This window comes from Apteryx rowi, unplaced genomic scaffold (genome assembly GCF_003343035.1).
Source record: "Apteryx rowi isolate R43461 unplaced genomic scaffold, aptRow1 scaffold_436, whole genome shotgun sequence".
Classification (NCBI taxonomy): domain Eukaryota; kingdom Metazoa; phylum Chordata; class Aves; order Apterygiformes; family Apterygidae; genus Apteryx; species Apteryx rowi.
This window is the reverse complement of record NW_020450690.1, coordinates 591,984-608,277: the sequence shown is the minus strand read 5'-3', so window position 1 is coordinate 608,277 and position 16,294 is coordinate 591,984. Positions and strand designations below refer to the sequence as shown.

Genomic DNA, 16,294 nt, shown 5'->3' with positions numbered 1-16,294 from the left:
TCAATCAGGGAATCTGAAATGCTAAGGGTTACAGAATTCAGGATGGTAAGAAGGTTAAAGATCTACCTATCTGTCCCTCAGCATATTTAAGTTTATAAATGAATTTTAGCAACAGGAGAGAAATATTTTCAACAAAAATATTAAAAGTCTATAAAAAGAGGTTGCATAAGTTCCATTTCAAAATACTTAAAGGTTTTCAACTACCTTTTTCTAACACGCATAAAAAGAACCTCAAATCCCTGCAGCAGATTTTAAGGAAGTGTGGATCTCTTCCCCTTCCTTTCACTTTTATATTGAAGACCAACTACAGATCTCTCCAGATTTAGAGATCTCTCTAGATTTACAGATACAGATAACAATGTTTCGAAACCTGCCAATTATTAGTTGTGTGTTTTCCCAAACTTTCAATGTAAAAAGCCCAGAGGGGAAAAAAAAAAAAAGTCTTAGAAAGCATTTGTGTAATTCTGATAATATTATTTTGACTCTAACATTCAATTCTGCTAAAGAGAATCAAAAAACACCAAAAATATCAAGTAAGGTATTCTTCAAAGGTGTGTTATTAGCTATTAATTCTTATAACCTAATATAAATATCATCTCCTAACGAGAAAAAGTTGTATTCCACAGGGCAACACACAAACCAGCCCTCTTAATACACTTACCGGCCCTCTCAAATCAATTAGTTCTTGTCTCATCTGGGACACAAGAGCTTCTTTAGCCATCAGAGCACGGTGCAGTCTCTCATTGAACTCAATCAGTTCCCCATGCATTTCAGCCACCTGAAAAACACAGTCAAAACAGAGGTAAATGTGTTCTAAATTGAAAAAGGAATTTCTTATATGTATACCAACTTTTACAACACCTTTCAACTAGTGCATAGTATTGTCAATGCGTTAGTTTGGACTGAACATTAGACTGTTACAATAATAACTTTCACTTGTGCCTTGAAATGTAGATCTGGATATTGAATTCAATCAGACAAAATACAACTTTAATTCTACGTCCAATTTCATTCCTATCAGAAGAGATCTCATGGCAACTGATACTAGAAAACACTAATTAACTTTTCTCATTTTAACCCTTTGATGAACATAGCACTCGAGTTACAAACTAATCACAATATTCTGAATTAGGAATAATATAAAATGCACAAACCGCATTCAACCTTGTCAATAATCCACGAGTACTGCATCCTTTAACAGGATTGCAGCTAGAAGTTCACTCATCCCAGACAAATCTGTGAGGGGACAAAGGAGCACAAATACACCAGTTCTTCTGCCACACGAGAAGCCCTGCATAGGTAAACAGCAGGCAGCACTGGCCTCAAGAAGGCCACTTTCGACACAAAGCCTAGCTATGTCTGCTCAGGTGAAAAACAGTAAAATTCAAACCAAGGCTGAAGACAACACTGAGCTCTTGAATTTTTCTGGCACAAAAGAAAAATGTAAGCTTGCAGCCTAACAGGAAAGAAGTCCAGAAGTACAAGAATTCCAGAACAGCCAAGGTACCTAAGCAGCAGCAGTACTCTCCTGGCATTGAGAGGGACAGAGAAACTAGCGGAGCCAAGAAGAAAGGCTAAACAAAAACAACATCTGTGTTTAACAACATTTTTAGCTATTCCTATTGGAACCAATATATTATACAACTGAATTAAAGTTTCAGTTCTGATGGATGACCCATCTGTACTCAATATACCTGGCATTTTTTGAATTCATTATTTTGAACAGAAGAGAATTTTCATTCATTATCTTGAATGGAAGAGAAAGACATCATTCAGAAGATCCCACTGTTAAAAGTTTCTGAGTAAATCATCCCTATATGACACCTATATGAAAGAAAGGGACGAGGGCCACTACAGGAGGTAGAGTACCAGGTGAGCAGTCACAGGGCTGAACAAGAAAAGCCAGAGTGGTTAGATGAAAACAAAATCAGTGACTGGTTGGCACCTACAGCAGGTATCACAGGCAACATTTTTTACTGTAACAATGTTAATAAACATCACGTTCCTCAGGTTACAGCAACTCTTGCAAGGCCTCCTTAGGCAGCTGTCCAAAGCTAGGAGGACAGCAGAGGCAATGGCATAACATTATGAGAGGCACAGCTGAATAAGATGAATAGCAATCAGCTACTTCAACAAGAGCACAGGGACTTGGACAACTGCCAAATCTCTTCAAGTTCATAGTTTTCCTTCTGGAGGCAGTTCACTACATTTCATGCTTCCCTTTTCTTCAATCACCACTCTTCCTTCTCCCTCTTCCCCAATAAAGTTTCCCAGTAAAGCTGTTGAATTCGTTTTATTTAATTTAGTGCTGGCAAATGGGAATGAATAGATTTGTTCCAGATGATCTGTATCCTTCACACAATCAAGGAAACAGAAAAAACAGCTCCAATTTGACAAGCCAGGAGCTTACATCGCTGATTAAAAATACATGTATATGAAGTTGAATTTCCAGTATTCTTTTCAAATTTCCTTTTATTTTGGAGGGAGTCCTTCAAATCCAGTAATTCATCAGTACGCTGTATATGCAAAAAGAGCTAAGCCCAGATATGATTTGTCTAGATATGGTTTGATTGAGGTGTCTACACTGACACTTCATACCCATTTTTAATTTACAAACAATTGTGAAATGCTTGACTAATTATAAACTAAAGATCAGGAACAGTAATTGAACTAATCATTAACTTTCTTTGTAAAGGGAATATCAGTAAGTATAAAATCAAAAGCTTTCACAGAGTGACTATTTCAACCCAAACAGGCAAACATTTTTATTCTCGCTTGCCTGATTATATAATAGTTTTAAATTAATATTGACAGTTTACATGATGCATCACAATATAAAAAGTTTACAACATGTCTGACAGCACTGGGTTTTGCTCCTCCTCATTTTCCAAAGAGCAAAGGCTTAACATGGCATTAATGAACTTCAACATTCAAAAATATATTTTTTTAATTTAGTGTACTAAAGCAGTTTTAATTTACTGCTTTTATTTTTTTTTCCCTTTGTCAAGCATTTCTGTTGCACTTAATCCCATTAGAAAAACTAACTTTGCAGGCTAACTTGATTTAATAATTAGATTATTTTCTGGCTCCTTCTGATAAAAGTCAGAACATCACAACTTCCACGCTAACAATTAATGACATTATGTATTCATAAATTATTAATTCAACAACAGCCTTGATGAAAAAGGTTATTTATCTTCAAACACTTGTTAGTAATTAGTAAGATTATTTTGTGAAAACAAAAAGTATGTAAATCCATATGAACTTCTACATTATAACTAACATAGTGGATGCCACTTAGCAAGCAGCTCACAAGATTGCCTTACAAAGTAAGCTTCACCAATTATGAACACTTACGCACAAAATAAAATTGCCAATGTTACTAGGTAAAATAACAGTATAATGCCATTAACTCTGGATAAATTATTTTCCATGGTAGCAAAACCATTCATTCCAATTCAAAGTGGCTGGCTTGATATTTATGAAAACTGCATGCCCCTCTCTGATTCAGGTTAACATTAGCAAGTACAGAGAGCGCGGGCTGGGACACAGAGCTTCCTTGCATTGCACACACACGTTTAAGCACACTACTGGAAGATGCAGCACGCTACTAGCTGCAAATGCTCAAAAACTGTACTATGAAAGGCTGGTTGGTTGGTTATCATGGTGATGTACAAATTTACAAATGGATGCAAATCCAAGTAGTTTGTGTATTTGAAATCTTGTTTTATTTTTCAGTGTCAGCTTCTATCAGAATAAAATACAAAATATCTGATGTAATATTTGACTTTTTTTTCCTCTCTCTCTATATATATTGGATGTCCATGAAATAACTTTTCTACTTGCAGACTGGATTAACAGCTAAATTGAAAAGCTCTCAAAACAGTGGAAGTAGCACAAAAGTAGATACAACCCCCAGCAAAGTGAAATAATAATCAAGAGATACCCAGCAAATCAGAGAGCTGCATTACTTGTTATGTATCTTTACAAGGACAAATTGATAGGTATGTTGCTTGAGAAAATTACTTCTACTAGTAATTAAGTCCTTATTAAGTTGAATATCTGTTTGTGCAAGGAAAACTTATCATTATTCTAGTTCACCATGTTTGTAATGAGATGCACTTCTGAATAACATAATTTAGATTACTCTAATTTTTTTCTCTGGACAGTAAGATTTTAGCTCTTCAAAATAACTCTATCAAGGTCTGCCAAAAACAAACACAGAGCATGTCTTATAATTTTTATTATCCATTAGGAAATTATCACAAAATTCTAAATTATACCAAGCATTTTGCTTTGTCAGTCCATTACCAGCTGTATTTTTCTTTTAAGAATGATTTGGTCAATTCATTTTATTCATATCAGTGCATAAGTTATGTTTCATGGGAAAAATCATTTTTAAATCGTACTGTTTTTAAACAGATATTTTTAATTGGGTATCTCCATGTGTATGTCTGTGTACTATATAGTTACATGGATTCCTTTTTCCTTTGGCAATAAAACTTAAGCTACTGCGATTTAAAGTAAGAAGTCTTTAAAAAAATTCACACATGCCTAAAATATAGTATGCATTTTACAGTATAAACAATTACTACAACACCATGAGAAGGACAGACAATTTGAAGAACAGTTTTTTGTTTGCTTGTTTGATTTTTTTTTAAAACTATGCCCACTAATTTAAAACCCAGATACACTCGACTAGAAATGGTTTCCACCAATATTGGACTTTTTAGAACTTCATGGATTTTTACTACTGTCCTAAGACCTCTTCAGTATATTAATTTTGAAAACTGGATTTAATAGGTATTATTTATGTCTGCTAGGAGCACTACAGATTTTCCAAGATTTCTCCAAGAAATTTTTAAATTTTCATGGATGAAAAAAGCTGGTCACCAATGCTTCTTGTGTTCATAATAAAAAGCTGCCACCTCTTTTCATTAAGTGGTTTTCAATAATGCAGAATTATGTCTGCAATAAGATTACTTCACAAGCAACTATAAATGAGTATTTTCTTATACAAGTGGCTCTTTAAACCACAAGGTATTTATTTTCTTTAAAATAATAACAAAGTTGTAACCTTTTAGTTATATTTTATGTCATTGTATCTTCCTTTATTCATTCCACAGTGAAGCTTAAGCAGTAACTACCTTTTCCTACAGGAACTTCAATCATGTTCACAGTTGTTTTTCACCATGATAATATGTTTAAAGCAGAAAATTAATGTACAAATAAGCTAACTTTCCCTTGGTCAGGTGATCGTTCAGATTTGATCCTGGTCATACTAAGAACCATGTTTCAAGTGCCCAAATCTTTATCATGAAGGAGAAGTGAGGCTAATAAGTAAAACATTTGAAAGACTTCACACTAACAGAACTCCAAAGACCTGCTGTCAAAAGAGAGAAAGAAAATCCAAGTCTTCTCATGCAGTCTGACAACACTGTGGCTATCATGTCCTGCATGATCACAGTTAAGAACAGTCTCCAGAGAAATTACCGAGATGAGCACTGCTTAATGTTCCCCAGCAAAGGACTACGTGGTTAACTTAAAACATGCTGTCAATCACTATGCATATGAATAATGCAGTCAGTCTTAGAAGTACAGGACATGCTGTTAGAGTAGAGAAACAGACTTTTAAGAATTTGCAACAGAAAGCTATTAATGAGTTAAGGCTTTTTAAAAGTTTTAAAACTGTAATCATTTGCAGTTAAAAAAAAAAAAAAACATTTTTTGCACAATCCTTATTTGAATCATTTGAATTAATGGCTGTTTGTCAGGTATTCCCCCTGCAAATCATCATAAAAACAGGAACTTTTATTCAGTTAGAAATCCAAAGCAACGTATTTCCCAAGTAACTCTGCACAGAAGTGGAAGTTGTTTCCCTTTGTTCTCAGTAGAAGCAAGGCTGTATCTTCTCCATGAGAAGATGTCCTTTTTCAAAATAGAAATTCTCCTACATTTTTCCCCAATAGCAATAAAACCAAAGGTCATCAAAAAAGAGCAGGTGTCCTACTGGATATAATTCAGTTTTTCTACAACAAGTAAGAAACAGTAGAACTCAAAATGTCTGCTGCCTGATAGCATGCCAACATGCACATGCTCAAAAATATCTTCTCTGCTCAGTATTGTGAAAGCATTTCTAAGATTGTAGCAATCTTCTACACTATTTGAATATACCATTAAATTTTACTGTTACTTTTACCCTCACTGTCAGGTTAAAAGCGATTACTCGAGAAAACATTAGGTGTCAAACAAATGAAATCAAATACTGCACAATAATCCCTAAAGGCATAATACATCAGTAGTAGTTGTATCATTTGGCTAGCATCAAGTAATTAAAATAAAACTTCCAGTTCCAGCCTGAGGATAATTCCGTCATAAAGACTGCAGCCGACATTCAAAGAATTATTTCAATTCTGCACTAAACTGCACTATAACCCAGGCAGAATCCTCTACTTAATAATTCAGATGACTCTATTTATGTAACCATAAAATGATTAGTCATTGCTTTCTTCTTTGTTGCTTCATTTCCATTTTGTGTTGTTGACATTTCTATCTGCAGGCAAATTATTTGATTCGAGGCAGACTGAAAGATCCACTTAAAAAAAAAATTAACTAAAGGTGTATTAGGTAAGCACTAGACTGTTCATCAAAACTAACAAGAAGAAAATAAACAGTAGCTTTCGACTCAAAATATACCGGGAACTGTGCAAGTTAGATGAACTACACATTAATGCTTGCAATATTTCAGTTTTTGTCAACTGCATACATACTATCAATGTTTACCAAGGTTAATTCTCATATACAAAAGAGAACTAACACATCGAACAGGAAAAACACTACTTTGGCAAGATCTATGCCTGGCCAGGGGAAATGAATGTAACCAGAACAACCAAAATCAGGTACACAGGATAGTAAGAGTTTAGAGTAAGTGTTAATAAGAGGAATAAAATAATACGTAATATGTCTCTAGCTGCTGCATCCTTCTATGCAACCTCGTAGCAAAAGCCAAAACCCAAGATGAGAGATATAAAAATCTCTGAGTGACACCATTCTTATGTTTCCCCAAAACCTTTTAACTTCTCATTTTGTATCTGCAGGAAGGCATATAGCTCTTCCGAATTGCAACTCATTAGCCCTTTGCTAGGATAATCTCCATGAGCTAGCATGATACATTTCAGCTAACGTAACAAAAAGACTATCCAAAAAAATGTGGATGAAATTAAGCAATCAGTATACGTAAGAATAAACTCACATAGTAAAGTACAAAGGCACAGCTACTATCAGGAGACCATTGTACCTCAATGGTCCACCTCCCACCTCTAAGATGACAAGCCTTGGGACTAAACTCAACATTACTGGATACTAAAAATCATGGACTAAAATAAAAAATAAAAATAAAAAATAAAAAGGCAATTTTACATGGCACAAAAGATCAGCTAGTGTAAATCACTCTGTTGATTCAAAATTTAAAAAGCTGAAGGATTAACATTGACCATCAGGCTTTACACCGGATCAGGTATTATTTATCCTTCCATAAGTTGCATAGAGCCAACAAAAACACAAATGGCTGGCACAAAGTTTATATTTTATGTTCCAGCTACACAAATGCAACTGTGGTTCCATATCTGATCCAAACCAAATCCATGAGCCCGGCTGACCTGACAGTGTACAGATCCAGTATTAATGACTGTGGAACCGCAAAAGCGTAAGTGTTTCTTCTTTAGCTCATCAGTTTTCTCATTGTTATACGCATATGTCATGTTTGAACACCACCAAAAAAATACCACCCACACCATCGCCCACATCTTTAGGGTCCTGGTATTCTCTCCTGCATAGTAAACCAGATTAGGAAAGAGTGCTACTTAAATTCATGTCAATCTGTGGCTTTACTATTCCACAGATATTAAATTCCTGTCACCTATCCCCTTACTAGCAAGGCTGACTGCTCCTAAGGTGCTAACCTGCCCTTTTTCCTTAAATCATCTAACATGATATAAGAAGTAAATGGCTGCTTAAATTGATATTGCCACCAAAGACTCTACAACATCCAAACACAGCGCGTTTAACCTAAAGAGCTTTGTCCATATTTTCCCAAGCGATTTGCTATAACAAAAGAGACTACCTCTCCCTGAAAATCTTGCCTTGATAAGTTACCTGTAACAGTTAAAATACAGTGCTTAAGACGAGAAATAGCCACAGTTCACAGTAAATGCCACCGTTCATGAACAGAATTTTTTCCTCAAAGAACTCACAGAAGAGACAGTTTAATACTTACCATAGTTATTTACTGTAAACCAAATATAAGCAGCAGTGACTCAGAATTAAGTTAGTGTGCAAAGAAAAGAACAAAATGGACCAGTGTGCACATTAATGAACGGATCACTCATTAAGTGCATAGTGGCTCATGGGTGAATCATTCCTTTGCCTCAGAAAAGAAAACAGCTCATCTTACTCATCAGGGACTAGTCTGTCAATTAGAGAGACATTATACATATCATTTGGAGAACTACACGTTATATTTCAAAAGTTGCATAAAAATTAGCTCTTGCTAATTCACTTCTGGTACTATCGTATTTAGTAACTTTACCTGTGCGCTACCCAACCTTAGGGGTGAACAGTTTATTCAGATCCTTAAATTTTATTTGGACCATAATTTCTTGCATATATTTTTCCCCAGTAACATTTTTCTTTATTGAAGGCAAATTCTTGAAAGAGATGCAAAAGAAGAATACCCTTGTGCCAAGGTGTACTGGCCAGATGAAATTACATCTTACGATATTTCAACACTGGCTTAACCGATAAAAGCTACAAAAAGGCTTGGAATTCCACACGGAAGTGCTGACCAATTTATTAATCTATGACTGTTTTCTACAGTGATTTCAAACACAAGCATACTGACATTTAATAGTAAGATTGCATACCGTGCTAAGACCTTTAAACAAGAAAATAAAATTATAATTTGCAAAGGTATCACTGTCCATTGATGGACCAATCTCATTTACCTGCTGAATGAAAACTTATGCTGAATGCAAATACACTAATACAGCAGCTGATAATGTCAGTAAATAATATGATTCACCAAACAGAACTGTTTATACAATACTAACAAGCACTGAAGATTTTTAGTTTGTTTCACAAAATGTACTATTTTTCAATTTTCTCCAACGACAAAATGTTAAATCTAAGCAAACAAGTGCCATTATTTAATAATTGTATTTGTAGGTATTTTGTTTTAGTATCTAGGAAAAAAAAAAACACAATTTAAGTCTTTACAGAATCCTGTCAAAGAATGCAAAATATCTTCAGTGCTTCAGTGAGTTTCAATAAAATGGGTCATGCAGTTCAATGAAATGGTGTGCAGGGAAGTTTTAAATCAAGTTATTAAATATTTCAGAGTTTATTTAAAAAAAATTTTATACTTGTCTTAGAATGTCATTAAGAGGTAAGAGCACGTACTGTCAATATAGTGAAAGATTCTAGATTTATCAAATAGTTTGCAGAATGAGTTGAGGACCTAAAGATACCAAAGAACAAGTCAAAATGATTTTTAGAGAAAACTGAAACTGAAAACTTCTTAAACACATTATGAGCAAAATCCTTTCCAATGGAAAAAACAGCCCCAAAAAAATCCCTAAGTAATAACTCGAACCTTTCCTTTATCCTCTCACCAGCTACTAATTTCTCTTTGAGGGGACTTCAATATTCCAATCAGCTACCGAGAATTTCAAATGGATCTTTGTCTTCAGTTGAAAAAGTCTACTAGGCACAAAATAACAGTCACTAAAACTGCTTAAATCTGAACAATTTTCAGACCCAATTCTACCTGAACAGAACTGCCAGAACTGCTTTCAAGAGCATACAAGCGTATTGTTATAGACTAGTAAGTGAGACTGAGATGCAGACTACCTCTGGAAGAGATTTGAGCTAAAGTTTTCCTGTGGTTACATCCACTGCTGTGTCATCAGTGCTACTGGTAATGCTCTCTCCCACAAAATTCATAAGTGTTAGCAAAAAATCCAAACAATGAGGGAAGAACTTCAGTAGAACTAAGGAGGATTTCTTAAAACTGAAATAAATTTTATCTGTGTTCTTAATTAAGATATTCTTTTGATAGGTACAGAAGAGAAAGTGTCAGAAGGACCCAACCAAAGGTATGCATTAGGGAGAGAATTAGTTTGACACAGTCCTATGAGAAAGAGATAAGGAAGTAGGAATATTTTAGAAGAACTGTTATTAATCTTTGATGCATGATCTGCATTTTTAGTCATCTTTAGGTAAGTCAGTTAATATGAATACCCAATTTCAGAGTATTTGATGCAAGGGAAAGACAGAGTTGTTTTACTTTTTATAAAAATGTTCATTTAATAGGAGATATGGATAGATACTAAATTTCATTACTTTTGTCTAGGAAATCATTTGTATTTAAATTTAAGATGAATCCCTAATCTTTCTCTTTTTTTCTTTGTATAATAAAGCAATACAAAAATGAAACCCAGTTTGGCACAATCAGAAAACAGAAGGAAAACTACAGATTTCAGTATGACCTCAGGAAATTTTAAAGCTCAACTGCCAAAACAACAGAGATTGTAATTATGGACAGTAACTTACACAACACCTGAAGCCTTTTGCCTGTGATGCTTTCAAGTTCAAAAGTATCAATTGAAACCTTAAGGAACTGGTTTATTTACTGTACCTTCATGGAAGTTTTATGTCTTAATGCAGTAAAACAAGCTAGATCAAAATTAATAAATGAAACCACTGTTCATCTGAAAGATAACATGTAACTACACAAGTATTGTCCATTTTTCTTAATAATAACACGTGATGTTTTGAGACAAGTCAATTTCATGTGAAAGTATGAATGTATATGGTATATATCATTGTTAAGAAAAGTATTTGTAATTATTTGAATTGCTTTAAATAAACTTTGAAGTTGAATGAGCAAATTTTTAACCACAGAAGCCTGCAAATTAAATCTTTCCTTTTTCCTAAGGGAAAAATCAGACTTTTATTTTTAACTAAGGGAGAAATCAGAATTACACTGAAGCAGAGAAACTGTTTACAGCCTCAAGTGTTATACTACCATTATGATTCCATAAAATTTGAACAGTACAAGCTTTACCTCAATCAATTTTCTTTCATAAGAGCTGGCTAGTTCCTCGTTGTTTTCTACTTGCTTCTGCTCTGGAATAGTAAATTCAGCATCCGTGCTCCAAATATTTGGTAGAACTAAAACAAAGAGATACATAAAATTAAAATGTTAAATCACATAAACATTAAAAACATTCTGTTTAGAAGTAATAGCTCTAAAAGAACTAGTTATTTAAAGTATCAAAATAGGATGTAATATTACATCCTATTTATATTAATATGTAAAAAGCAATTTTACAAGTACAAAAATACAAATACAATAGGGAGCTTTCTTACAAGCAATATTTAGACAGGTTTTCTCATCTTGAGAGAAAAAAAATATACAAGCTAAAAGCATTTGGCTGTTTTGTGACTACAGTTCGCAAATATATACAAGCAGTGACTGTAATTGCTGGCCAAAGTCTTTGAAAATTAAGGCTATGCTTCTCTCGAGTCTTCTTTCTATTTCATACTACTTGCATGTGATGACTTAAACAGCATAGAAATTACAGAAAATAGGGCTGAGAATGCAGACTGCAGACATCACCTAGTATTTTGCATCTTTGCATAATAGCAGAATCAACTGTATTTATTTCATTCCTAACAGTTAATTGTCTAATTTATTCTTAGAAACTACCAATAATGAAGATTTCATGCTTCCCTGCACAATCTAAGTATTCTTCTCAGAAAGGTCTTCCTAGTAGCTAATCAAACTTTCTTCATCTGCCATGTAAGTCCATTACTTCTTTTCTTATCTACAGTAAATGAGAAATACCATTTATTCTGTTCCCATCCCTAGCTACTGTCTACCTCTTTGAAGATCACTGTAAGGCCTATTCTAAGTCTCTTCTTCCTCAGATTACGCAAACCCAAGTTCAACTTCTCCTCACAGATCATGAGTTTCTAGAAAAACAAATTAGAACATACAAAGTAAATAAGCCCTAGTGAAAAAGAAGTTTAACAAATGCATTCATCAATTTTTAAAATCTAAACTACATATACAACCACTATAATGTGGATAAAAAACACTATAATTCATCTGACTAAATACTCTCTAGGTTGGGAACTGATTGCTGCTTCAAGGAAGTATATATGCATTCAGAGGCTAGTTATTACTCAAAGTGAATTTTGAAAGCCATTTTAAGAACTGTTAGTTTTTGTAAATCTTGCTTCAATTTCGACAGCCAGAAACTTCTGAGATCAGCATTTCTATACAGATAAAGCTTAGCTACATACAGCACTTCTGCTCAAATAACAACAATTCTGCATGAAACTCTCACAAGTAAACTGATGAAAAGTCCTTCTCCACATGAGTACTCCCTATATAATTTTACATGTTTTACTTCCAAATACCACAATGAGACTACAGAAAAGACGTATCATAATTTATCATAGCCATTTTTGCACTCATGATATGCAAAGAAACCAAAAACTCAAGTCAGTAAGAAAGCAAAAATGACAGGGAAAGATAGGGAAAAAATGGCAGGACTCAGTAAGCACCCTGTATCTATTTTATCAAAGGAAACTTCTTACTAGTTCACAACACAGTCTTCATATTTATCATAGCTTCACAACATTAACATTTATTAACCACAATATGGGGGCTACAAAGAATACTGGCACATATTTCATGAAGGTTAGTGAATTAATGTGTTACCGTGAACTATGCTTTTCTTATTTTTCCACTGCCTACACAGATAGAACCTATAGGATAATTTTATTATAGAATAGTTTTTCCATAGAACAATTTATATTAACTAGCTCACCTACAAGATTTGTTCTTTACATCTTACTTAATACCTGGACTGCCATGCACAACTTTATGTTTTATTTTTATATTTTGACATACGGAAATAATCACAAAGCTCTAAAAGTCTCTAAACCGAAAACAAAATTTCAAGTTACACGAGGCAAGACATCATTGTGCTTTTACAGATTATTTTAAACTAAAAAACAGTCTGAAAAGTAAAAGTCAGGCGCCATTAATAACACAAGAATAAAACAGTCATATATTTAATACTTCTGTTACCCCCAGTAAATCAATACCTCATATTGCAATCAGAATTCCAATGATTTATGCTCAACTTCTTCAGAAAGGACAGGGCATCTAAAATGCTAGAAGCTTTAATCACTGTTTTGTCAACCAAATGGACATTCTAGAACATTCATTTCAACAGCAGTTGGTTACTAAAATAAGGTACTGAAATAGTTCTCCTTTTTAAAGATTAAAAAGGAGAAATTATTTAATGCAATGTAAGGTAATTAACCGATAGGGAATAATTAAGTTTTACTGATATCACCATCAGCTGCCATATAGAAATGTAACAGATGGAGACAAAGAAGTATGCAAAGCTTTTATGGGGTGTCTTACACCAAAGAGAAAAAAAAATAAAATAAATTCATAATGAATTAACCCAGTAAATTATGTGTTATGCAAACATGCAATAAGCAGTGTAATTTCATATTTATTCAAAGACTTAAATCCCAAATATTGGGTGCATCATGAAATGAATGTACTGAAAATTTTCTTTTTAATATGTTTTCATATAAAAAAACTTAAATGCCTAGAACTGGAAATAATCATTTTACATTACAGGTACCCACATTCACAACAGAAAAAGAATTCAGCCTGCCAAAACAGTTATCTAGTCTGTATAACTTGTTTTCCCTCACAAAGGCCTTGCAGCAATGGGAAATAGTAGGTATAAGCCACCAAGTAGATACACATGTACCTCTAATGACCAAGTTTAGGTCAACTTTCCTGTGACATATGTGCAAAACTAGAGGCTATTACTAGTCACATCCTATGGGATGCCTGCTTTTTAAACAGGTAACTGGAGAAAGAGTATAGAGATGCACTCAAGTTGGAGATAGTTGCATACATAGAATTGTATTTTGCATAATCAGAAAAATCACAACTCCAAGCACAGCCAGCTTTGATACTGGTTGTTATTGTAATATTACAAATGGTTGTTTGGAGGGAATTTATCTCAATTCAAAGTTCAAAACTTTTTCTGGAAGTTCAGTATTTGCCTATGGCATGAGACAATCATGTACTTTACCTTGCATGTGGTAAACAAAGCAAAAAGGGCTGTCATAGAGCTAGGTTATTTCCAGATGCGCACTCTTAACTTTGGGGAATTCTCTTGAGAATTCTACAGGACTTTTTGGCCATCTCTCCAGGACTTTCAAACACTCAGCGGGTAGTAAAAGCCGCCACCCCAGTCATGCCACTGGACATTAGCAAACTCCATGACTAACTCACTTTCCATTCTTTGTATAATGCATGAGCTCTTATCTCTGCCTGGATGACACTGTAAAAAAAAAAAAAAAATACTGCAACCCTAGAAATAACTTTTGCTGTAAATACAGCTTGTAAAACCACCCAATATCATATCTATCACTACACTCTTATAGTAGCTTATACAATTTGACTATTTCCAACCAAGACAATTTTTTTAGATAGATAGATAGATATAAAAGAAATCTTTTCATTAAAATATTTTTATGTTAATCCACATACCAATACGAAAAACATTGCAAAGAATGCTATCTGTAATGTGAGCTGCATAAACAAGCCATAAAAGTTTCCTACAAATGAAGATTACACTTCCCCCCGCCCCATCACCTGTACGCTAAAAGGAATATGGTATCCAAGTAGACTAGACAACTGGAGAGTAATCACCATTTCAATTCAATAGACCCTAAAGCTGATCTGAAAAATGGCTAACTGCCAGTTACGCCGAGTAGCCAGATGCTCCTCTTGTAGCAGGAGTTACATTACCTTTCACTGTTCATCATCCTGCAACAGCTATGTAATCAAGAGAAAAAGCATCATAGTTCTACCAATAAATGTGTTCTGCTCCCAGTTTAAGTATATAATAGACACAATTTAATGAATTTTATTATTTAATGTCTACAGTATGCTCTGAATAAGAAATATGCCATTAATTTTTTAAATAAGCAGCGAAAGAAAATTCAGTGCTGACACACTGAGCCGGTAAAACTACTCTATATAGGAATGCAGCAATCCTTAAAATAGCTAACTTCACAAACTATAAATTGGCTTCACTTTTTGAAATTTATGAATACAAATTGAAATTCAAGTATCATCAGAAATTGATGAAAAGATTATCATATAAAATTCAATTTTTCTCCTGCAGCTGTAATATACGTACATCTTTTGGTCAAATTCTAGAAGCTCTTAGGTATATCCTTAAGTTAGGCAATTCGTTAGGCACTGCTGATTAAAAGGATGCCTTCCCAATCTAGATTTTTAAACAGCATGTTCAGTTCTTAAGGGGCACATGAGCATATTTTAGTCCCATTATTGCACACCAATGTAAAAGGAAGAATTTGCAGCATCTTTCTAAGCAGTGAGAGAACTTCATCTGTACAAAATCAGAGACCATTTTCGTGTTTAATCTACTTGAAATTTCATAATGCTTGTTCACACTGGAACATGACATACAAGAAGAATTTCTAGAGAACAACAATAATTCACAGTTAACAGTGCATTATTTTCAAAAGACTTTTTGTTTTTAAAATGTTTCTGCCATTAATACAGCATAACTAGATTTAGTAAAGGTCCCATATGAAAATACAACTCTGCTAGTTGAAACAGTTTTTGCCAGATGCAAGAAACATACCAGATGGTATTGGATAACTCAAGATTAATTTTATTCTTTCATTGGACTGCACTTTCAAAAGCATGCTATTCCTTGTGTTCTTGCAAACACAATATTACTTGCAAGCTGTTGTGTGCCTGCAACTCCCAATTCACTCAGTGCCCTTTCGAACTTAAGATGATTACTATTGTTTTTAATTTACAATTCTTTTATTCCCCTAAATTCCACAATTTTTCTTTACCAAGTTATCATTTGATAAAACAAGTTATCATTTCCTAATTATTTTTTGTTCATCTTAATGAAACTTCAGAAACAAACAACTGGCAGCAAAAAAAGTTTCCATTCTTCCAGACATCATTTATTTGTGACAGTAGTAACTCAGGTTTGTGGTGAAATCTTAAAGTGCTTCTGTGAACAGTTGTGTTCACACTATTTAAAAAATAAAAAAAAGAAAAAAGGTATTAATTCACTGAAAACAAAAACAGAGAACAACTTACTGATGTGACCAAGGTATGTTTTTCATACAGAACCCCTAT

General features: G+C 33.9%; 1 protein-coding gene across 9 annotated transcripts in view; it reads right to left on the bottom strand.

Moving 5' to 3' along the window:
* The window catches only part of SNX29 (sorting nexin 29), a 158,866-nt gene that overhangs the window by 86,579 nt on the left and 55,993 nt on the right, over window positions 1-16,294 (bottom strand). For all 9 annotated transcript variants that reach the window (XR_003255306.1, XM_026076631.1, XM_026076630.1 and 6 more), the window contains exons 15-16: window positions 11,123-11,229; window positions 662-778 (exon numbers count right to left, since the gene is read on the bottom strand). Coding sequence is in view for 8 of the 9 variants with exons in the window: in XM_026076631.1 (XP_025932416.1) it covers window positions 662-778; window positions 11,123-11,229 (224 nt within the window). In the remaining variant the exon portion in view is untranslated. The remainder of the gene's footprint in view (window positions 1-661; window positions 779-11,122; window positions 11,230-16,294) is intronic.